This window comes from Nycticebus coucang, chromosome 22 (assembly GCF_027406575.1).
Source record: "Nycticebus coucang isolate mNycCou1 chromosome 22, mNycCou1.pri, whole genome shotgun sequence".
NCBI classification, from domain to species: domain Eukaryota; kingdom Metazoa; phylum Chordata; class Mammalia; order Primates; family Lorisidae; genus Nycticebus; species Nycticebus coucang.
Genome location: NC_069801.1, coordinates 15177399 through 15199489, shown reverse-complemented (window position 1 = coordinate 15199489; position 22091 = coordinate 15177399). Strand labels below are relative to the sequence as shown.

At 48.2% G+C, this 22091-nt stretch overlaps 1 protein-coding gene across 1 annotated transcript; it reads right to left on the bottom strand.

Moving 5' to 3' along the window:
* Positions 1 to 1670: 1670 nt before the first annotated feature.
* CDA (cytidine deaminase) lies at positions 1671 to 21144 on the bottom strand. Its single transcript, XM_053576972.1, has 4 exons — positions 20825 to 21144; positions 13214 to 13325; positions 5718 to 5775; positions 1671 to 2151 (listed from the first exon to the last, which is right to left on the bottom strand). Exons 1-4 carry the CDS (start codon positions 20976 to 20978, stop codon positions 2035 to 2037), a joined length of 441 nt encoding a protein of 146 aa, XP_053432947.1. The 5' UTR covers positions 20979 to 21144; the 3' UTR covers positions 1671 to 2034.
* Positions 21145 to 22091: the final 947 nt, after the last annotated feature.

The window sequence follows — 22091 nt, the reverse complement described above, 5'->3', positions numbered from 1 at the left end:
TGTGGGAAAGTAGAAAAAGGCTTGAAATCAGATAGACCTGATTCAAGTCTAGATCTGCCATCTAGTAGCTGTGTGACTTTGGGTGAGTGACTTACCCTCTCTGAGCTTCGATTTGCTTATTGGCAAAGTGAGGGCCATAATACCCCGTTTTCCCGAAAATAAGACATCCTCTGAAAATAAGACCTACTTACAGGAAAGATAAGACGTCCCCTGAAAATAAGACCTAGCGCATGGCTGACTTCCTTCTTGAATTCAGCTCACTGCACCCAGGTACAAGTAAAGGCCATGTTACCCTCACAGAAAAAAAAAAAATAATAAAAGACCTAGTGCATCTTTGGGAGCACACCTTTCGGGGAAACAGGGTACCTTTGAGTTTGACAAATGGTTCATACGTTCAACATCTTAGCATAGTGCATGGCAAAGCGCATGTGATATTTCTAGACCATAGTGAGAATTCAGGGACCTGAATTCTGTTCTAGGCGTTGCCACGGTCCTAGAGCAAGTTTTTTCAACTTTTCTAAAGCTCAGTGCCCTCAACTGTAAGGTGGGGATACCCACCTCACAGAACTGCTTAGCACTTTATTTATGTGTTTATTTAGTGAGACAAAGTCTGAAGCTGTCGCCTTAAGTCAGGGGTTCTCAAACTGCGGCCCATGGGTTCCCGTTTTGTTTTTTACTTCAAAATAAGATATGTGCAGTGTGCATAGGAATTTGTTCATAGTTTTTTTTTTTTTTAAGCTATAGTCCGGCCCTCCAACAGTCTGAGGGACAGTGAATTGGCCCCCTGTTATAAAGTGTGAGGACGCCTGCCTTAGGTAGAGTGCCGTGGCATCACAGCTCACAGCAACCTCCAACTCGGGCTCAAGTGATCCTCTTGCCTCAGTTTTTTTCTATTTTTAGTAGAGATGGGGTCTCACTTTTGCTCAGGCTGGTCTTGTACTTGTGAGCTCAAGCAATCCACCCACCTTGGACTCCCAGAATGCTAGGATTACACACACAAGCCACTGTGCCTGGCTGCTTAGCACTTTAAATAAAAAATAATACACATTATGGCTGGGTGCAGTGGTTCATGCCTGTAATCCCAGCATTTGGGGAGGCCAAGATGAGGAGATTGCTTGAGGCCAGCAGTTTGAGATCAACCTGGGCAAAATAGTGAGACCCCATCTCTACAAAAAATAAAAAAGATAGCCAAGGGTTCTTTTTGAGCCCAGGAGTTCAATGTTATAGTGAGCTATGGTCATACTACTGCACTCCAGCCTGTGCAACGGAGTGAGATTCATCTCAAGAAAAAAATACACACAAAAGTATCTGACACACAGTAGGTCCCGAGGGAAACCTTTGTTTTGCTTTCTAGACAAACCCATGCCTCCCTCTTTAACCTTTGGAATCTTTCAGCCACAGCGGTGAAGGGGGACGGCCTTTGGTGCTCAGCTCTATAGTGAGCCCAAGACAGACTCTAGAAATGGTTACTGGCAGATAGGCCCTGCCTATCCCACACAGTGGCAAGAAGCTGGAAAATTCAGCTCTCCACACCAAAAGGTACACAGTCCCAAGGTGCCCATTTCCTCTTACAGCAGAAAGAGTCCAGGTCTTTCTATAAGGACAAATCATGCTGTCCCTAACAGCTGCAAGCAATGATAGGGACAAAGAATAAGACACACTCTTCTGACTCAGGATGTTCTGTGATGTTTATAATTAGAAAAGTTGCTTGGAACAGGCTAGAACCCTGGGAAGGCCATGGGGAAGCAGCCCAGACTTGGCTGGAATTTTAAAGAGGGTGAACGTGAAGGAAGGAAAGAGGTGGGAGTGTTGTGAGTCTCAGGCAGAACAAGGTGGGTTGCAAGAAAGGGCCTTGGGTCAGGCTGGAGGGAAGCCCTTTGAGTATAATTTGGAAACATCATCCATCCCTGCCAGCCCCTTAGGGTTGTGCCCATTTGGCAGGTATCCCCAGGTCTGTGAGGCTGTCTTTATGAAGTTCTCCCTTAAGCACCTGTGGGAACCCAGGTTGTCCCAGGGCTGGGTGTTCTCTGGTGTTCACTTCATCTTCTGCAGATCCTCAGGCCCAAAGGAGGCAGGGAGCAGCTCCTGGACCATCCTGACAACATACGTACCGTCTGGCTTGGTCATGTAGACAGCCCAGTCGGTGCCAAACTGTGGGAAAGAGGCAAAGACAGCATGAGGGAGGCAGGCCAAGGAGTATGGATAGATCTAGGTTTGAGTCTGGCTCTACCACTTACTGTCTAATGGTGCCCTGTGCCTCAGTTTTCTCATCTGTAAAATGGGCATGACACAATCGTACTTAGCTCATAGATCTTGAGGGAGGAGCAAATAAACGGATGCTGTTAAACAGTTAGCACAGGGCCATGACAGGCAATGAATGCCCCATTGAGGAGTCACCCAGGGCTTTATAAGAATATCTACCCCCAGAGCCAGACCTCCTTCTGCTATGACAAATGACACTTAACACCTGCTTCCCTGACAGTGTCTGCTCCACTCCTGTATGTGAGGAGAAGCTGTATGCTTGCTGCCTTCCACACAGACATTGCACGTGCATTATTTCATTATTTACTCTCTTTGAGGTAGGTGCTGTCATGGTGCCCATTTTACTGATGGAGAAATCAAGGCATAGCAGGGTAAAGTCGGCAAAGACAAATGTATCTCTTGATCTTTCTCTGACACGATGAGGAACACCACTTGCTTGCTTGCTGTGACCTTGGGCAAATGGTAACTCTTTAGGGCTCATTGTCTTGCTCTGTAAATTTTCTTTTTCTTGTTCTTTTTTGAGACAGAGTCTTGCTCTATTCCCAGGCTGGAGTGTAGTGGCCATGATTATAGCTCCTTGTAATCTGATATTCCTGGGTTCAAGCAACCCTTTTGCCTCAGCCTCCCAAAGTAGCTGGGACTAGTGGCATGTACCACCATGCCTAGCTAATTAAAACAACAATAAAATACTTTTTTGTAGAGATGGAGTCTTGCTATGCTGCTGAGGCTGGTCTCGAACTCCTGGCCTCAAGCAATCCTCCTACCTCAGTCTCCCAAAGTGCTGGGACTATAGATGTGAACCACCACACCCAGCCTGAAATTGTTTTAGAGATGAAAGAATGCAAGAAGGTAAGTGCAGAGTTAAATTCACTGTAGCATCATGGCAGGGTTCTGCAGTGGGCATCAAAAGACCCAGGCTGTAGCCGGCCAGGTATCATGAAAATGCGTGATGATTCGTGTAAAGCATCTGTCTGCAGTGGCTGGCCCATAGTAGGTGCTCAATGAATGAAAGCCGTGCTTATTGATTACATTGGTTGCCAGTGACTGTTCAGGTTTGCAGCCTCCTGTTCTCCCACGCTTCTGTCTGAATCACCAAGTTATTACCAGGCACAATTAATCTTCCAGCTTCTTTAGAATTAATGTTTTAAGAGAGGGAATTTTTCAGCTTGGCAGGCTTTGCCAGAGGGTATGGGTGAAAGTTAAGTTGTGCGGAGGCGAGTTTAAGTGCCTTATTTGCATTTTGGTTTCAGTTTTGCCTCTCCCTCCTTCAGCTTTCTCATCCGCCTTCTCTCGTTTGCCAACATCTAATCTGTTTGCAGAAAACAGCGATGAGCAATTGGACCAAGCAGGGGCCTCTGAAGCCAGGGACTTGGTCCTGTCATGGTTTCCTTACATGACCTTAGGCTCTGCCACCTTGCAGCTATTTCTGCCCCTTTAAATTGAGGTAAATTCCATAGTGTGAATTCAGTGCTTTTAGGTGGCATTTTTTGTCTGCATTTGGGAAATGTGTCTGGTTTGCAGTCTTGGCAGGAAGCAGAGGGAGGATGGAGGTGTTTGCATCCTTGACACAAAACCAAAGCTGAGACACCCCCCCCCACCCCCACCCAAACACAAACAACTCCAAAAGCAGAAATTCCCACAGAACAAGCAGCCTCCATACGGTAAAGTATCATGTTTCTTCCAGGGATGAAAGTAATTTTGTCCAATTTCTAGAACCACAATGGTGGAGAGGCAGCTGTGAGAGGGTGGGCTTTGGAGTCAGCCTGGACTGGCTGGGTGAGGATTAAGTAAAATGCTCTTATTTGGGGGGTGGGATTCTCTAAGCGGGTGGCGTTAATCTTCTGTGACTCTGGAAGATACTGACCTCTTTCAGAATCTGTAAGAGCTACTGACGGTCCCCTCCTCCAAATATACATACAACCAAAAAATCTTCCACCGAGCCCAGACAAAGAACCTACAATCTGTCCAGGCATCGTGGTTCACACCTGTAATCCCAGCACTCTGGGAGGCCGGGGAAGGAGGATTATTGAGCTCAGGAGTTTGAGACCAGCATGAGCAAGAGTGAGACCCCTGTCTCTACTAAAAATAGAAAAATTAGCCAGGTGTGGTGGTGCACACCTGTATTCCCAGCTACTTGGAGGCTGAGGTAGGAGGATTGCTTGAATCCAGGAGTTTGCGGTTGCTGTGAGCTATGATGATGCCACTGCACTCTACCCCGGGCAACAGAATGCGACTCTGTCTCAAAACAAAAAACAAACAAAAAACCCACAAACCAGATTAAAAACACCATAATCTAAATCACTCTTTTGTTTTTAGAGCTGAAGAAATTAAAGCCTTCCATCAAGATGACTCTTGTGAAAAGTACATTAGATCCCTTAAGTCCCATCTCGAACACATCCAGTGGCTTTGATTCTTTTTATTTTTTCCAATTTTTAAAAATATGGTTAAATATACATAATATAAAATTTGCTCTTTTACCCATGTTTAAGCATACACGTCCATTCCTTTTATTCTTGGAATAAAATATACCCTTTCTCTCATGGTCTACAAGGCCCCTTGTGATCTGGCCCCTGCCCACCTGCTGACTTCACACTCCACCACCTCTCCACTCCCAGGGCTCTTGCTCCTTTGGCCTTTTCACCTCTTCGCAAACTCACCAAGTGTCTGTGAGTGTGCGACTCGCTGATTCCTCTGCCTGGAAATCTCCTTCTCTGGATCTTTGTCTGTTTCATCTTTTTTCATTATTTATATTTCTGCTCAAATATCCTCTTCAAAGAGAGGCCATCCTGGCTATCTAAAACAGGTACTGGAAAACTTTATGCTGTCAAGGGCCAGACAGTAAGTATGTTAGGTTTGGAGGGTCATGTGGCCTCTGTTGTCAACTGCTCTCTTCTCTGTTGAAAAGCCAAAACAGGAGCCACAGACAAGAGGGGAATGAATGGGCGTAGCTGTGTTCCAATAAAACTTTATTTACAAGAACAAGCAGCAGGCTAGATTTGGCTTACAGGTTGTAGTTTACTGACTCCTGACCTGCAGTATCTCCTGCTGTCCCTCTGTCACTCAACTCCTTTTCCTGTGTGTTTTTTTTTTTTTTTTTACCAGTAACTCTTTTCACTCTCAGAAATGCCCCTGCTTACTTGCTTTGCTCCTTACCTATGGTCTGTCTCCGGCATTGAACTATAAGTTCTGTGAGGGCGGGGACTGGCTATCCCTGCTGTCTCTCCAGAGCTTCCTCAGTGCCTGGCACAGAGTAGACACTTCATCGATAAATATTTGCTGAATGAAGGAATCATTTGCAGTGATTCCAGCAAGCTCGGGAAGGCCTTAGAAGTCAGCCAACAAGCAGACAGGCCGGTAGCTGTGTCTCCTCCCTGGCAGCTTGGCATTGCTCCCACAGCACAAGGAAAGCAAAGAGGCCTGGAGTTTGCATCCAGAAAACAAGAGAAGCTGCTTACCTCTCTCATGACTTGCCTGCAGGCTCCACAAGGCGAGATAAAATTATCTTGCAAGTCACTGGGAAAGTAAAGAATCAAACTCAGATCAGTCTCTCAGAGGCAGGAGGACAATTGTTAAGATTCAGATGCTGAGCACCGGCCCCTTTCCAGATGAGGTCAAACCCCATCAGACAGTTCCTGATTCACAGACACACTGCGTCCTGGAGACTGAGAAGGTCACTTGGCAGCTGTCCACACTTCCGGGAGGCAAGGCCATGGGCAGGGATTCTCATTAGTGTTCAATAAACGCTTAGGGAGCGCTTACTGTCACCCACTCTCAGGGATAGAAAGGTTGAAGAGAATTTGTCTCTTGCCTTCAATAGATGGTTCAGCCCAGGGCTGTCATAGAGGACTAGTTGAGGTACCATTTTAAATAAAATGCAGTAAGAACACACAGCGAGAGGGAGGCAGTCCTCACGAATGAGAAAGAATACAGAGGAGGTGGCATTTGTCCCAATCCCTTAAGAAGTACAGAATTCATAAGCCACCATTCAGTGAGCACTACTGTACACCAAGCTCTGTACCAAGCACTCGACATATGTTAATTTTCAGAACAGCCTGGATGTCAGAATGGCCATTTTACAGGTGAGGAAACAGGCTCAGTGAGATGAAGGAACAGAGAGGTCATTCTGCAGCCCAGGCTTTTTCTGTGTTGTAGGCAAAGGAAATAAACAGTATGTGCAAAGGCCCTGAGGCATGAAAGAATAAGATGCATGTCAATCTTAAAGAAAAATGGGTTCTTTGCCTCTGAGAAAGCCTGGAGAAGAGAGGGTTACATCCAGGGGTTGCCTAGAAGAGTTGAGGCACCTGTAGGCAGGCCTCCATCCCTGAGCAGGAGGAGGGATGAGGGATGGTGCCTAAAGAAGGCAGATTCACTGTAAGAATCCCTCACAAAACAGCAAAAAAACAAGAACCTTTTTTGCTGGAGCACAAAAGGTTAAGTCAGCAGCCACCACCACCCTTGCTCTTCTGGACCCACTGCTTTGTGACATCTCGGGAAGAATATAGAATTTACATTTTTATTCTCGGCTGGTCTTGGTGGCTCACGCCTGTAATCCTAGCACTCTGGGAGGCCAAGGTGGGTGGATTGCCTGAGTTCACAAGTTTGAGACCAGCCTGAGCAAGAGCGAGACCCCATCTTTAAAACTAGCTGGGCATTGTGGCGAGTGCTGTAGTGTCTCATACTCTTGAGCCCAAGAGTATGAGGCTGCTGTGAGCTCTGATGCCACAGCTCTCTACCAAGGGCAACAGAGTGAGACTCTGTCTAAAAAAATAAATAAATAATAAAAATAAATCAATTTTGATTCTCAGTTGGTACCTCCTTTTGCTATGTATAACTTTTACTGAGTCATTTTAACCCATCCAAGGCTCATTTCTTTGCTTTATTAGCTTTGATGGCTAATAATTATTATTACTGCACTTTATAATCAGTAATCAGACCCAGTAAACTGAAAGTTCTTTTTTTTGTTTTTTTTGCAGTTTTTGGCCAGGGCTGGGTTTGAACCCTTCACCTCCGGTAGATGGGGCCAGCCCCTACTCCTTGAGCCACAGGCGCAGCCCCCAGTATACTGAAAATACAGTTTATTTTCGCAAATAAATTGATCCTGCTGTGATTTATTTTTAATAAAATGGGAAATTAGAAAGAGAAGAATACGGTTCAAAAACAAGAAACTACGGGCCACCTGTTTTAGATGCCAGCCTTGTCTGCAATGCCAGCTCATGGAATGACACGCAGCTGTTTAACCAAACTGATCTGTTCACAGGACTAAGAGACTGGCCAAAGAATATAGAATTATATACAACAGTCAGATTTGCTCCAATTTGATTTGTTTTTCCTGCTTCTTAGTCCTGAGATAACATATTGCGTTTTAATATGTACAGTCTTTTAATTTCAAAATTAAAAGTAAGGGCACTGAAAAAAAAAAGATTAAAAATATTTACCCTGAAGGGCATAGCTCTGACATAATTTGAGATGGCTGCCCCAGAAGTAACACGACAAAAGCATGCTAAAATGCTTGTTCCAATTTACAGAGTCTATGCTAAGAGAAGTGCGATTAGAGATTTGTCTCTGACTCTAAGACTGATGGGGGGCGGCACCTGTGGCTCAGTGGGTAGGGCGCCAGCCCTATATACTGAAGGTGGCAGGTTCGAGCCCGGCCCCTGCCAAACTGCAACAAAAAAATAGCTGGGCGTTGTGGTGGGCGCCTGTGGTGCCAGCTACTTGGGAGGCTTGAGGCAAGAGAATTGCCCAAGCCCAAAAGCTGGAGGTTGCTGTGAGCTGTGATGCCACAGCACTCTACCAGGGACAACAAAGTGAGACTCTGTCTCCAAAAAAAAAAAAAAATTGGAGAAGGCTTCCTGAATAAAGATCGCTCAACTTACTAGCCCAGGTGACTGCTACATGGTTTCATAGCTCTGACTTGGTCTTTGTTGGCTTAAAGAAGCCAGACTGGGCCTCTGTTTACTTCTTTACCCTGAAATAGTTTTTGACCTATCTTTCAGGTCCTGCAGTCCAGTAACAGACCCACCAGACCAAAGATATTACTCAACTAGCCTTGGAATCTCCACCCAAGACGGCCCTCCCACCTTTCCCAAGCCTCCAGCAGATGACCTTTGATCTCTGTCCTGGCATGCCTGGCCCACCTCCTGAGCAACACTATGCTACACTGTGATTTGCTTAAGAAGAAGCCCCTTGCCCTGTTTCGTGAAACTTGCCTACGTTCCCCCTGGAGGCCAGGTTCTCAAGATTCAGAAGGAAAGACCAAACAACTAAAGGGCAAGTGGACTGGGGTGTCCTGCTTTCAACCCCTACAGCAGTCAAACTGTCTGGATTACATCATTCCCACATCCAGCCTAATCCCCCTGAAAACCCAACAAACTCCAGCCTGACCCCTGAACTGCAGAACCGCGTGGAGACGAGTGTTCAGAGCTTCAGTGGTCGGGATGAGAAGTATATTCTCAGACGTGTTTCTTTTTTGTTGTATTTAGTGCGCCTCTCCTTGTCTTTTGTTAACTGTGCTGCGTGTTCCCAGTGGAACTTTAAACCTATCGCTCTCCAGAGTAAGTTTGATCTCTGGACAGATGCAAAACAACAATAACAACAAAAAAGAAAAAAATAAAGCAGCTGAGGTGCTGTTTTATTTAATCATGATAAGTATGTTTTATATGTGAAGGGTCCAGTTAAAGAATGGTTCTGCCCCACGGAAAGGAGGGGTCCTTTCTTGCACACTTCCAGCTTTAGAAGAACAGCCTGTGGGCCTGTGAGAGGGTGGGAAACACTGTTTGGGATGGCCACTGAGCCGAGGTAAGCCTTGCAATTACTGGGGGACAGCTGTTGCAGCCAGGGGCCTCTCCTAAGCTCTTTGGAGGTTGAACTCTGTGTTATTTTTCACTTCAGTCCACACAGGTTAATCAGAAGTCTGCTCTGTGCCAGGCAGCCATGGAAAAGGAACACACAAAGATAGATGGGAGAATCCCTGCCTCCAGGGACCTGTCCATCTGGAGGGGGAGAGAAAAAATCTTCATGTAAATTCCATAACAAAGGTAGAGGGTGGTTAGGGCTCTGGAGGGGTGCTCTGTGTGAGATCCCACCTCCCTTCCACAGGCTGGGAGGCCCCTGCTGAGCTGGCTGGTTCCTTTGTCAATCTTGTGGCATATGTGGCCCACTGGATGGCTCCTGGGACAAGATGAGCTGTGCCTTGGGGTTTTCAAGGGGGACAAACATGTGTTCTGTGGGGAAGTTAGATTTGACCACGGTTGAACCACCAAAAGCCACGAGATGGTGCTTCCAGGCAGCATCACTCTGAGGACAGGGAGGCAGCCTGAGTTAACAATGGCTTTTGTCATGCTCTTTGTGTCAGACCCTGTGTGAGGGTGCATGTGTCTCAGTTCTTTAATCCCCTGACAACTCTGTAAGGGGCAGGGGCGTGCAGGTGCGCTTACTGCCTGCACATTACAGATCATGAAAAGTGAAGCAACTTGCCCAAGGTCACTGAGCTAGTAAGGGGCAGAACCAAGATTTGAACCCGGAGCCTATGCCCTCTGGCTTTGGTGCTTTTGTGGCTTGCAGAAGTAATAAAGATAACTTTTTTTTTTTTGAGACAGTTTCACTCTGTCACCCTAGGTAGAGTGCTGTGGCATCATCATAGCTCACAACGATATCAATCTCTTAAGCTTAGGTGATCCTCTTGCCTCGGCCTCCCCAATAGCTGGGATTACAGGTACCTGCTATGACACCCAGCTTGTTTTTCTTTTCTTTTTTTTTTTTTGTGACAGAGTCACCCTCTGTCTTGTCACCCTCGGTAGAGTGCCATGGCATCATAATTCACTGCAACCTCAAACTCTTGGGCTCAAGCCATTTTCTTGCATCAGCCTCCCAACTAGCTGGGACTACAGGTACCCGCCACAACACCCAGCTATTTTTAGAACAGGGTCTTTCTCTTGCTCAGGCTGGTCTTGAACTCCTGAGCTCAGGCAATCCACCCACCTTGGCCTCCCAGCATGCTAGGATTACAGGCATGGGCCACTGCACCTGGCCTAATAAGGATAACTTTAAAACGATGGTTTTAATTTATTACATTCTCTGCTCCGGGAGCTTTCTAGAAATCATTTCATGAGTTCCCACAACAGATCCATCTCCTTCATTTCACAGAGGAAAAGCGGGCTCAAAGAGTCCAAGCTGCACCCTGGAGGTCCATAATGCAGCAGGATTTGGAGCCTGAGCTTGCGTCTAACCTGGAGCCTGGGCTGCTAACCATTACTCAGTATTTCTGCTGAGAACCAGCCCTGAAAGCCAAATGTGCTGGCTGCATCAGGACATTTCTTTGCACTTCTCCCTTCCTTGCTCTCCCCTGCCCTTCATCCCGTCCTGCTTTTTGCTGGGTATTTACAGTTTTCTGTGGCTTGTGCTGACCTTGGTCACACACTGAGGCCAAGCTTATCAGACTCGACAGACTGGAAACCTATTGACTCTGATGACTGTAGGCGGGACTCAAGTGGGGCAGGGTTATCTCTCTGCTTGCAATGTCCCCTCCTGGGCTCTGCAGACACATGTGCCTTTTCAGACTGAAGGCTGCAGCCTCGGAGATCTCAGAGGCACTTCCCATTCATTCTCTGATTCCACGCTCTCAATTTAACAAATCATTAGTGTAATAATGACTGTGTTTCTGGCTCTCAGGGAAGCCAGTGTGGGTAGAGCAGTCGGGTGCCAGAAAAATGCAGGTTTTGTGTAAATAAGGACATTTGCTAATCATCGCTAGCAATAATCATGATTAAAGGTAGATAAATAATGATCAAGAGAAAAAAGCCTTTCATTTGGAAAATTCTAAACAGAGCAAGGCATCATTATCCTTTGGTTGACTTTGGCCTCTTTCCCCCCCCAGAATATCATTATTTTCTTTATAAGCTTTAAAATTGAGTTATTTCCCTCCTTTTTTCCCCATAAAATGCAATTCACATCCTGATCTCTGCTCATCTGTACAAAATGTTCTCAGAACAGCCTCATTTATTCCTCCTGAAGCCGGAGGAAAGCTAGGACAGACGTGGGTCACAGGGAAGGCTCTCGAGTGCAGGGCCCCTTTTCTTGCAGTACACCTGGGCTCTGCCTCCTTAGAAACAAACCCTGAGTAGGCTGGACCACCTTGGGACCAGACCGAGGCAAAAGTTAGGATCTCAGAAACAACATGTGGGCCTGTTTCTGTGAGCCCCATCAGCCTTGCTCTAAGCCCCTGCATTCTGCTGTTTGCATTTCAGCCAGAACGGTGCCAGGCTGTGCTCCAAGGCATTATCTCCACTGAGTAAAGGGATCATTCCTTCCTAGGATGTGACCAGGCTGCCTGATGTCCCTAAAGACCAACACTTGGTCAGCCAGGCAGCCTCTTTCTGGGTGGAGTAAACATTTCCCATGTCATTTTTCTTGCACCATTAACTCACTAAAGAAACTGTCACAGACAAGGCAAAGAGGTACACACACAGGGGCAATTCACGATTAAATCATTAAATTAATGGGGGTCCAATTAGTAAAAGAGCTCATTTACAAGCTTGAATCCCGCAACCACTGAGTCTGGGTCCAGGGCCAACAAGGATTCGTCATGCTCCCTCGGAAGGTAAGCCCTTGGGAACTAGGGTGTTTCCATTGGGGGAACTTAGCATTGATTGGCCTGCCTGCTCAGCCAGAACCTGGGCTGGAGTCTTGTTATTTTGAACCATAACCGGTGTTTACCTGGCTGTGACCCCAGGTATGTAGCTTGTCTTTGCATCCTGGTTCTGGCACCTGGAGGTAAGTTTTGCTGAAATGATGGAGTCAGGGGTGTTCAGTGACTCCTTCAAGATCCCAGCATCAGCTCAAGGAGAGCAGGGAAAAGGGTTTGACCTCCAGGCACAGCCTGGTGCAGAGCAATGAACCCTGCAGCAAGGATTTGGCACCCGACTTTTGTCCCTGCTCTGCTGCTAACTCCCAGGAAAGCTGTTCATTTTCTCTGGGCCTCAGTGTCTTCAGTTATAAAATGGGGGTAGTGACAAGGGGGCCTGTACCAGGTGAGTTTTAGGTCCCTCCAGCTTTAGGCCCCTATCCCGCCTTTCCATTGTATCTTGTAGGGATCCTGCTGTGCGTTGCAGGACAGACACACACCACCGGCCCTGCTACGGGTATGAGAGTTGCCTGGTTGATCACCTGCTCTGCAGGTTCACCGAGGGCAGAACCCATTTCTTTCTCTGTTTTTTTGTTTTGCCTTTTTTCTGTTGTTGTTTGAGACAGAGTCTCACTGAGGGGGAGTGCCCTGGCATCATAACATCATAACTTATAGCAACCTCAAACTCTTGGGCTCAAGCAATTCTCTTGCCTCTCCCTTCCAAGTACCTGGGACTACAGGCACCTGCCACAATGCCTGGCTAGTTTTTCTACTTTTGGTAGAGAGAGGGTCTCACTCTTGTTCAGGCTGCTCTTGAACTCCTGAGCTCAAGCAATTCATCCATCTCAGCTTCCAGAGTGCTGGGATTATAGGCATGAGCCACTGCTCCTGGCCTATTTCTTATCTCTCTCCTTATCCTCAGCACTCAGCCCAGGGCCCTGGACAGGGCCTGGCACATAAAAAATGCATGATAAGGGTGGCGCCTGTGGCTCAGTGAGTAGGTCGCCGGTCCCATATGCCGAGGGTGGCGGGTTCAAACCCAGCCCTGGCCAAACTGCAACAAAAAAATAGCCGGGTACTATGGCGGGCACCTGTAGTCCCAGCTACTCGGGAGGCTGAGGCAAGAGAATCACTTAAGCCCAGGAGCTGGAGGTTGCTGTGAGCCGTGTGAGGCCACGGCACTCTACCGAGGGCGATAAAGTGAGACTCTGTCTCTACAAAAAAAATGCATGATAAACATCTATCAGTGAATGAATGAATAAGAGGTGTAAGGGGGACATGGGCTGAAGAGACGAATGAATATTGCTGCGACCTGGCTTTCCCACTCACCTGGCGATAGCAATGGCACAGAAGTCCTTGTACCCTTCGGAGACGGCCTTCTGGATAGCAGTCCGTTCAGCACAGATGCCCAGTGAGTAGCAGGCATTTTCTATGTTGCACCCTGAGAAGAAAGGAGAACCCATGGTATGTCCAGCAGGACCACTTCCAGCTGTGTGTGTTGAGAGTGAGGCTTGCCCCATTCCAGTATGGAGGGGACCTGTTGCTCTGGACAAGGTGAAGAGCAGCAAAGGGAAATTTGACCTGAAGCGCTGGTAGATTCTTTGGCCCATGATAGCAACCCTTGCCAAGAGCCTTGCACTGTCTTCACTCACCCAGTGCCTCCAGCTTGAAGCATGGCTAGGAACAGGGGCCGCACAACAGGGCAGAGCAAGCAGCTTCCCCGCTCCTGCAGAGGTCTAGGCCAAGGGAGATGCTGAGGAGTCAGAGAGTTAGCAAAGCCCCCAGGCCTGGCCCTAAGAGATGGAAGCCATGGGTGGGGTCCTGCTGTGCTCTAAGTGTGTCCCCCCACCCTGCAAATTCACATGCATGTTGAAATCCTAACCCCCAAGGTAATGATGATGTTAGGAGATGGGGCCTTTGGGGAGATGATTAGGTCATGAGAACCAAATGAAGGGGACTAATCCTTGTGAATGGGATTGGTGCCTTTATAAAGCCAGAGGGCTGCGTTACCCCTTCTACCACATGAGGACATGATGGGACACAGTGATGGAGGCGCCATCTGGGCCAACTCAGGCCTTCACCAGACTCTGAATCTGCCTGTGCCTTGCTTTTGGACTTTATAGCCTCCAGAACCATAGGCAATAAATTTCTGTTGTATACAAGCTACTCATCCTACAGTATTTTGTTATAGCAGCCAGAATGGGCTAAGATAGGTTCTGATTCAGAGTTTGAGCCTGGACAGAATTTTGGGTGCTAATTACTGGCTGTCAGAGTTCAGCCAGGGTTCCATGTGAGATGTGTTACAAAACAAACTTTCAAAACCAGCTAAAAACTAAGTCAACTAACAGAAAACTCTTAAGCTTTGCAAAGGTGCCTGTGATTGCACAAGTTCTAAAACTATTCTGAGACTTCTGCTAAGGTGGCTCAGCCCTCAGTGAGAGAGTCCTCCCCAGTACTCAGAGGGGAGGACTCTCAGAGGCGTTCCTGAGGGACAGTAAGCCGGGGTGCTCCCAGGAGACAAAACGTTGGCTTAGACAGATTGGGCAGCTAAGGAATCCCCCATTTTTATGGAATAGAGTCCATGAACAAATGGCCTGGGATCTGGCTCTCCTCTAATCATCCAGACGTGACCTGCATCACTCTTTGTATCTTACCTTTCTCCCTGAGGCAGAGATATTAATAGTTCTCCTGTTTTCATTTCCTATTTTTTCCTTGAAGTAACACAATTGACCCCCATTCCAGCAAGGCCACTCAGCAAGAGACTCCTTTGCAGCATACTACAGCCACAAACCTGAGTTTTGGCAAATGAGATGTGGCCCAAAGTGATGTAGGGAACGTCTGGGTCACATCTTTTTTGTAAAGAGATCACTTGCCTATTACTTCTTTTCTTTCCCTCTTCCACTGGCTGGCTGGAGGAGGTGGCAGGGGCGGGACAGCTTTGAGCATGTGGTTTATGGTCACAGGAATAGAGGAACAGGAAGAAAGAGGGGACTCGGGGCCCTGGTCAGCTCACGGGATAGTTGCCTATTTGCCTTGGGCTTGTTTATCGTGACTTGCAGTGTGAGAGCAAAACAGAATTCTATTGTGTTGGAGTCCCTGCATTTTGGATTCTTTTTGTTATAGCAATGTAACCTATAACCTAATTAATACAGAGATTTGTGCTGAAATGAGATGTGACGTTAATGAAAAATATCTAAAAAATGTGATAGTGTCTTAGAGGTTGGGCAATGCGAGTGAGGAAACCCAGATGAGACAAGATGGAAAGGTGAGGGCTCTTGTCAATCTGTTAAATCTGTTATGGGATCAAGCTACGGCCTGCGACAACCCGGAAGGCATACCTTGCTACCTGCTAAGACTTCTCTCCCTGCTCAGGGGATTCAGCCCTGAGGCAAAGATTTGATTAAGGGTGTCCTCTTCTCACCCAGCCTATTGTTTGTGGTGCCTCAATAGCCACCATTAAGATGAGACAGCAGGGATGGGCCAGGCAGGGAAGCCAGTTAATAGGAAAGGAGAGTTGCCCTAAGGAACTATGTCCAGAAGTTATCTTTGGGTGTCCAGGGCGCTCCTGTGTGGAAGTGATTAGAAGCAAATAGATCAGGAGGTTTCTAAGTTTTTGATGGAACTGGATAGCTGGAGAAGCCACAAGTCTGGCCTATAAAAGCCTGCAATTGGCCAAATTCTAGCAAAATCGCTGAGCCTCCCAAACTTCACCATCAGTTTGCTGGGAGAGCCACGTGCCCCCCAAGGAGGGCATTCTTTCCAACACCCATTTTAGATGTGTGACCAAGGAGGATAAAGGCCAGGGAGAAGCTCCCAGAGGGCAATGAACAAGAGCTGCTCCCAGAGCAGAAAGGAGAGGGGACGTAAGCTGGGTCAGGGAGCCTTCACACCTCCTGGCTGGTGTGGTCAGCCACCACTGTGGACTGTGACCGCCGTGTGTTCCCTGCTCTTCCCTTTCCCCGATGGGAGACTTTATCGTTCTCTCCCTTTCCTACACCATGTTGTATGTTGCAGGAAGGGTGTGAAGGGATGAGTGGATAATTATTTTTTTAGTTTACAGGCCACCAGATCAGCAGGGCTGTGTCTGGACCAGAGGAAAAGGGCATCTTGAGATCCCAGGCTTAGAGCTGGGTGCGGGGCCCGGGTGGGACTCTGGGATGCCTCCCTCAAGGAGGTGGTGAGTGGGTCCTGTGTGTGGGAGGAAAGATGTGTATGAACTTTGACAAGCCGGAGGACCTGCTGCAGAAACTGCCCATTGGTCCCTTTCCCCATAGACTCTGCCCGAGGTTAGCTGGGCATGTGGCTCTGCAGCTGGAGACGGCATTTCTCAGCCTCCCCTGAAGCCTCGTGTTGTCTTGTAGTTTAGCCAATGGGGTGGGACTGGGAAGGTGTGATCCTTCTCCTGTGAGGAGCAGGAGGCCATGCCAGGAAGGAGGTCCTGATCAAGAACTGAATCATGGTCCTCTCAGCCTCCAGAACTGCCAGGAATAAATGTCTGTCATTCAAGCCACCAGTCTATGTTATTTTGTTATAGCAGCCTGTATCAGTCCACGTTGTGTTGCTATAACAGGATACCATAGACTACATAATATATAAGAAATGAAATGTTCTTTATCCAGTCCACCCACCATGAATGCACATTTTCATGTATGAATTATATTCTTTGTTTGTTTGTTTTATAGGCAGGGTCTTACTTGTTGTCCAGGCTGAGAACAGTGATATGATCATAGCTCACTGCGACCTCAAACTCCTGAGCTCAAGTGATCCTCCCACATTAGCCTCCCAAGTAGCTGGGCCTATAGGTGTGTACCACCATCCTCAGCTAATTCTTTTTTTTTTTTTTTTTTTTGGTAGAGACAGAGTCTCACTGTACCACCCTCAGGTAGAGTGCCGTGGCGTCACATGGCTCACAGCAACCTCTAACTCTTGGGCTTACGTGATTCTCTTGCCTCAGCCTTCCTAGCAGCTGGGACTACAGGCGCCCGCCACAACGCCCGGCTATTTTTTTGTTGCAGTTTGGCCGGGGCTGGGTTTGAACCCGCCACCCTCGGCATATGGGGCCGGCACCCTACTCACTGAGCCATAGGCGCCACCCAGCTAATTCTTAAAAACTTTTGTAGAGATGGAGTCTTGCTATGTTGCCCAGGTTAGTCTCAAATCCCTGGTATCAAGAAATCCTCCCACCTTGGCCTCCCAAGCATTAAGATCACAGGCATGAGCCTCCATGTCTGGCCTCTATTCTAACTCAACTATAGAGTCAAGGAATTTTAGTAGAGCTCACATGTGTAATAAACCACTATTGAGTGACAGTGGGGAGGACTAATGGATGTTCTTTGGGGGAAGGGACAGTGGAAATTGGAGTGTGGTGGGTAGGAAGGACTGTGAGGTGAAGAAGCGGGTTAGAGAAGCCTGCTTTGACACAGTCTAGAAGCACCCTGGGGTGCAGTACCAGACCTGGAAACAGTCAACTGCTGTGGAGAGGGGCTGGTGTCAGACACTGAGCAGAGAAAAGAGCCCAGGGAAGGGAAAGGACAGCAGGATCTGGTTCCAGAGAAGGTGGGTGAAGAATTGAATTAAGAGTTAAACTAAGGCCAGCGACATTGGCCAGGACATCCTTAAGTGTCTTTTAAAATGGTTCCTCCCAGAATTCTTTACAGCTGGTTCAGTAAAGTAGCTTCCCCCTAAAGGGCAGATGGAGAGGAATGGTGGAGGAAGGGAGAGATGCCACTGTCCCAAGGTCATGAGCTGAAGGAGGGAGACTCTCCCATCACTTGGGTGGTGTCAGCCGAGAGTTGGCAGCAGCCACAACCAAGAAGTCCTGAGTCCAGGACTGTCCCAAGTCCCTTCCTGGCACTGTGGTGGTCTCATTGCCAGGTGCAAACTCCATATGAGGGTAAGGACACCTTGTGCAGCACCCTTGGGTTAGAGGTGGTCTGCCCACACCTCAGCCACATTGCACAAGAACCTGCCTTGCCCACGGCTGGCCCAATTTCCCCGCCCATCTTCTGTGCTTTTTCAGTTTTCCTCTCCATATCCTACTTCCCCTTTTCCCTAGCAGCTGTTTCTTCCCCAGTGAGTTCCCCCTCTTTCGGCAATCCTCCCTTGGCTCTCCCTGAAACGTCACAGAATGCCACCAGCCTATGCAGTATCCGGAGAACTTAATTGTTGTAGTCGTTAATTACCAACCTGAGCAGCCCATCTGTGAGAGGCAGAAAGCCCTGGGCAGGGCCGGGAGTGATGGAGGGAAAATGAAGATTCTTATGAGGTCATGACAGCAAGGCTGTCTTTGCAGCCAGACTTGCCTTTGAAATAGACGGGACACCAGCTGCCTCTGGGGGTGGAAATTCCATGGAGGCTGGTCTTTAGTTCAGCTGGAGAAAGTCACAGACATGGGCAATATCTAAATTCAGCCATATCTTTTCTGCCTCTGAATCGATTCTACTTTACCCCATGATGCCACATCAGGTTTCCTCTGGTGGTTGAGGCCCCCCTTTTCCACGCCCCAGCTAACTACCATCTACTCTTGCTTTCAGCACCTAGCCTCACCTCCTACCTCAATAAGAAGCTCCAGGAAGTCTGATAAACGCCCTCCATTTGTTCCCTCCCAACCTCCTTCTCAGCACAACTCTCTCTGCCTCCTTCCACAAACATCTCCTGCAGCAAGGGGCAGCAGAAAGAGCATAACATTTAGAATTAGACAAACCTGAGCTTCCCATATCCCATTTATAAAATGTGGGTGCATTAGCGATTGGTTTGGTGTGCTTGGCACTCCCCTACTCCTTGTCCTGGTAACAAACCCACCTACTCCCCATCAAGGAGGGATATTGAATCAGCTGGCCAATCACATCCCCCCATCATGACAACAGTGATTGGTCCAGGGATGTGCCTGTGATTGGAGATGGGCCAATCAGAGCTTTTCCCTGGGATTTTTTTTCCATTTGGAGTTGCTGGGGAAGAGGTCTTTCCTCTCTGGGTTTGAGGCTGTGAGAATGAAAATCAGAGCCTGCCTGCACTAGTGTTTCCTGATGCCTGGAGAAAGCCCACTTGCAGGATAAGAGAAAGAAACCAGCACCCAAGATAAAAAGGGTGTGGTGATGTTTAAATTCCTGGATCCAGCTGCCCTGAGACACGCCCTAGCCTTACCACTTCTGGTTCTGGTTGGTTTCTGTCATCGACAGTGGATAGTGCTCTGAGTAATGCAGATGACTGTGGAAGGCTGACATCACAGCATCTATTTTGTAGGCCAAGTGCTATTTCCAGTACTAACAGACTTAAGTTTCTATTTCCCTGCAAATGCTAGGCCTAAGTTTCTATTTCCCTGCTAACGCCAGGAGTAATGAGGCTGTCACTCTTGTTGGTCTGAGCAGGAAATCAGTCCCAATGCTGAAGACGTGGATGTAAGGGAGCCACACTGGCCCCCCCCAGCGATGGCCCAACCTGCTGGCCTCAAACCTGCTCTCTCTGCCTTCCCAAAACCCAGATATTTTCTGCAAGGTCCAGCCCATTCATTCATCCACCTGTCTGTCAACAGCTACTGAGTGCCTGCTCTGGGCTTGGCACGTGCTGTGCAGTGCAGGAGAAAGTCAAGGGTACAAACGTCCAAGATGCAGCCTCTGCCCTCTGCAGTCCAAAATCCAGTGGGGGAAGCAGATAGGCAAAGGACAGGGATAGGTGCTCCAAGAGGGGTCAGTGTAGGTGCTGGGAGAACATGGGGGGTCCCTTCTGTACCATCTGGAGGAGATGTGGTATCAATGGCTGATTCTACGTTCAAGGCTCTGTAATGTTAGAGATTGTGATGTTGTTTAACAGTGGTGGTGAATGTTTGTTATTTCTGGTGGTGGTTAATGTTTAATATTCATCTCAGCCACCAGGAGAGGCTTGATTTTCAACATGACACAGAGACCCTTTGCTCCCTCCCCACAGAGCAGCAGACTTTGGAGTCGGGGATCTCTGGGCTCTGATCCCAGCTCTGTAATACTGAGCACTTCATCTCTCTGGGCCTCAGTTTACTTCTCTGCCTTGCACAGTTGTAATGGTTAAATATGTAACATTAATCATATTTCTGTTCACAAACTAGCACTCCATCAAGGTTACTTCTCCTGCACAAAGATGTTTACCACCCAGATGATTCATAGACCCTGTGGAATCTCAGCAGGCAAGGGGCGCTGTTGATACTTTCTACAACACCGTGTCCCCCTGTCCTGAGTGAGAGTGCCTCTAAGCTTAACAAAAACAGGCTTGAATTTGTGTTCAAATGAGCCTTTCTACAAAACCAATAAACCAAAGAAGAGGAACTTAGGAGAAGATGAATGTGGACTCAGGTTCCCTTTCCACCCCATCCCCCGGCGGTCGCTCAGGGGTGGATGCCCATAGCCCGGCTGGTTTCTGTCCTCCAAGACCCTCTGCAAGGCAGGCACCACTAACGAGCCACCACCTGGGTTCCTTGCTTCTCTCCCTTTTCCCTGCCAGCTCCCAGCAAAATGGGTGGAGGGAAGAGGAGAGGGCTTTGGGGACCTGAGCCCTGGTTTCACCATCAGACCTCTGGCAAGTCATGTCCCTCCTCTGAGGCTCAGTTTTCTTCATCTCAAAAGGAGCAAAACACCGGGGGCGGTGAGGAATTACCCACGTGGAAGACTTAGCAAGGTGCGGATCCACAGGAGGCTCAGACACAGCATTAACCCTCTCCCTCCTCGCACACCAGGCCCTTGACATTATTGATTTATGGCTTCCCATTCAAACTTCTTTCCTCATCCCAGTTCTCTAAAAATGGAAAGCCCTCGGGTTTAAGCAACAGTTTAAGTTTTCAGAGTACAGGCAGGGTAGCAGTGTCACAGCCTGGAGGCCCAGAGAAGAGGGGACAGAGCTGCTGCCTGTGCCTCTGTGCCCTTCCTGTGCATCCTCCTCTGACCTGGGAGGAGGGATGGCAGCACTCGCCCTTACCTGAGAAGATCTTGCCCTCCTTGGTGAGCAGGGCAGCCCCGACGGGAAAGTGGCTGTAGGGGCAGTAAGCTGATTTCTTGGCCTCCTGGGAGGAGAGCAGCAGCTGACTGATGTGCTTGGGCTCCAGGGCGCAGGCAGGATGCTCGTGTGCCATGTTGGTACCTGGGGTGGGCAGGCTCACAGGCAACAGAGCAGTGGAAACAGGAGCTCTGAGCTGGACTGGGCCTGGACTGGGCCCTTGTCATATAAGGACGCTGCTCCTCCCCCAGGGTGTGTCCCTATAGTGAGAAGGCAGGATCAACAGTGCACTGGGCTTCCAGGACGCTGGCCAGGGCTAGGGGTGGGCTCAGTGGGTCTGGTAAGACTGCCAGTGTGTGTCCCAGTGGAAGGCTGAGACGTGTGCTCTACCCTCTCCCTTAGGGACAAGTCTCACTGTTGAGTAAGGGCCTTGTCAGTATGAATAGGTCAGAGGTGGGGGCTGCTCTGTGGCTGTGAACACACATTCCTCTGGGAAGAAGTCACTGGGTGAGTCAGTATGAGATTTCAGAGGCCCAGCCTCCAAGGCTTGACAGCTCTCAGTTTGGTGAATGACCTTTTCTTTCCTTCACTGAGGGAAGACATAAAGCTGAAAGGGCAGGGCTGGGCAGCCACATGACATCCTGAGTCAGGAGGTGTAAACAAGCTGCAATAGTGAGGAACTTCTGTATTTTCACTCAGTTTCCTTCCACCTTCCTTTTACCTCAACCCTGAATTAGAAAGTAGAAAGCATCTCAGCAGGAGGAACCTCTGAGATTATCCACTCAGGCCCCCTCATTTTTTTTTAGTTGGCTTATTGTTAAAAGAAACGTGTTTGCATTCTAGATCTACCACTTTCCACATGCACAACCTTTGGCAGGTCACTTGACCGCCCTCAGCCACAGTTGTCTCATCTCCATGGTGGGGAGAGTGGTAATCCTGTTCTAGTTGTTGAGGTTGTAGAAGAGATCTAGCTTTGAGCTTGCTTTTGGAGACCCCAGTCCTGCCATTTATTAGCCTTATGACATTGGGACAGTCACACAGTCTCTTGAAGCCTCAGTTTCTTCATCTTTAAAATGGGTACAGTCACAGCATCTCACAGTACAGAGGTCATAAGTGGGAATGGTGGGGGGATCTGATGAGCACCACTTGTGACTCTACACAAACTAGGTTATTGTTATTAAGTGACTTAACCAATATGGCATAGGACAGAACCCCAGCTAGAACCTGGACCAGTGGCACCCAAAGGTTC

Coding starts and splice junctions, on each gene's coding strand:
- CDA (XM_053576972.1), bottom strand. CDS start 20,978: ATGGCACACGAGCATCCTGCCTGCGCCCTGGAGCCCAAGCACATCAGT. Junction 13,326..20,824: donor GGAGGGCAAGATCTTCTCAG/GTAAGGGCGAGT, acceptor CTTTCTTCTCAG/GGTGCAACATAGAAAATGCC. Junction 2,152..5,717: donor GCAGGCAAGTCATGAGAGAG/GTAAGCAGCTTC, acceptor TCTTTCCCACAG/TTTGGCACCGACTGGGCTGT.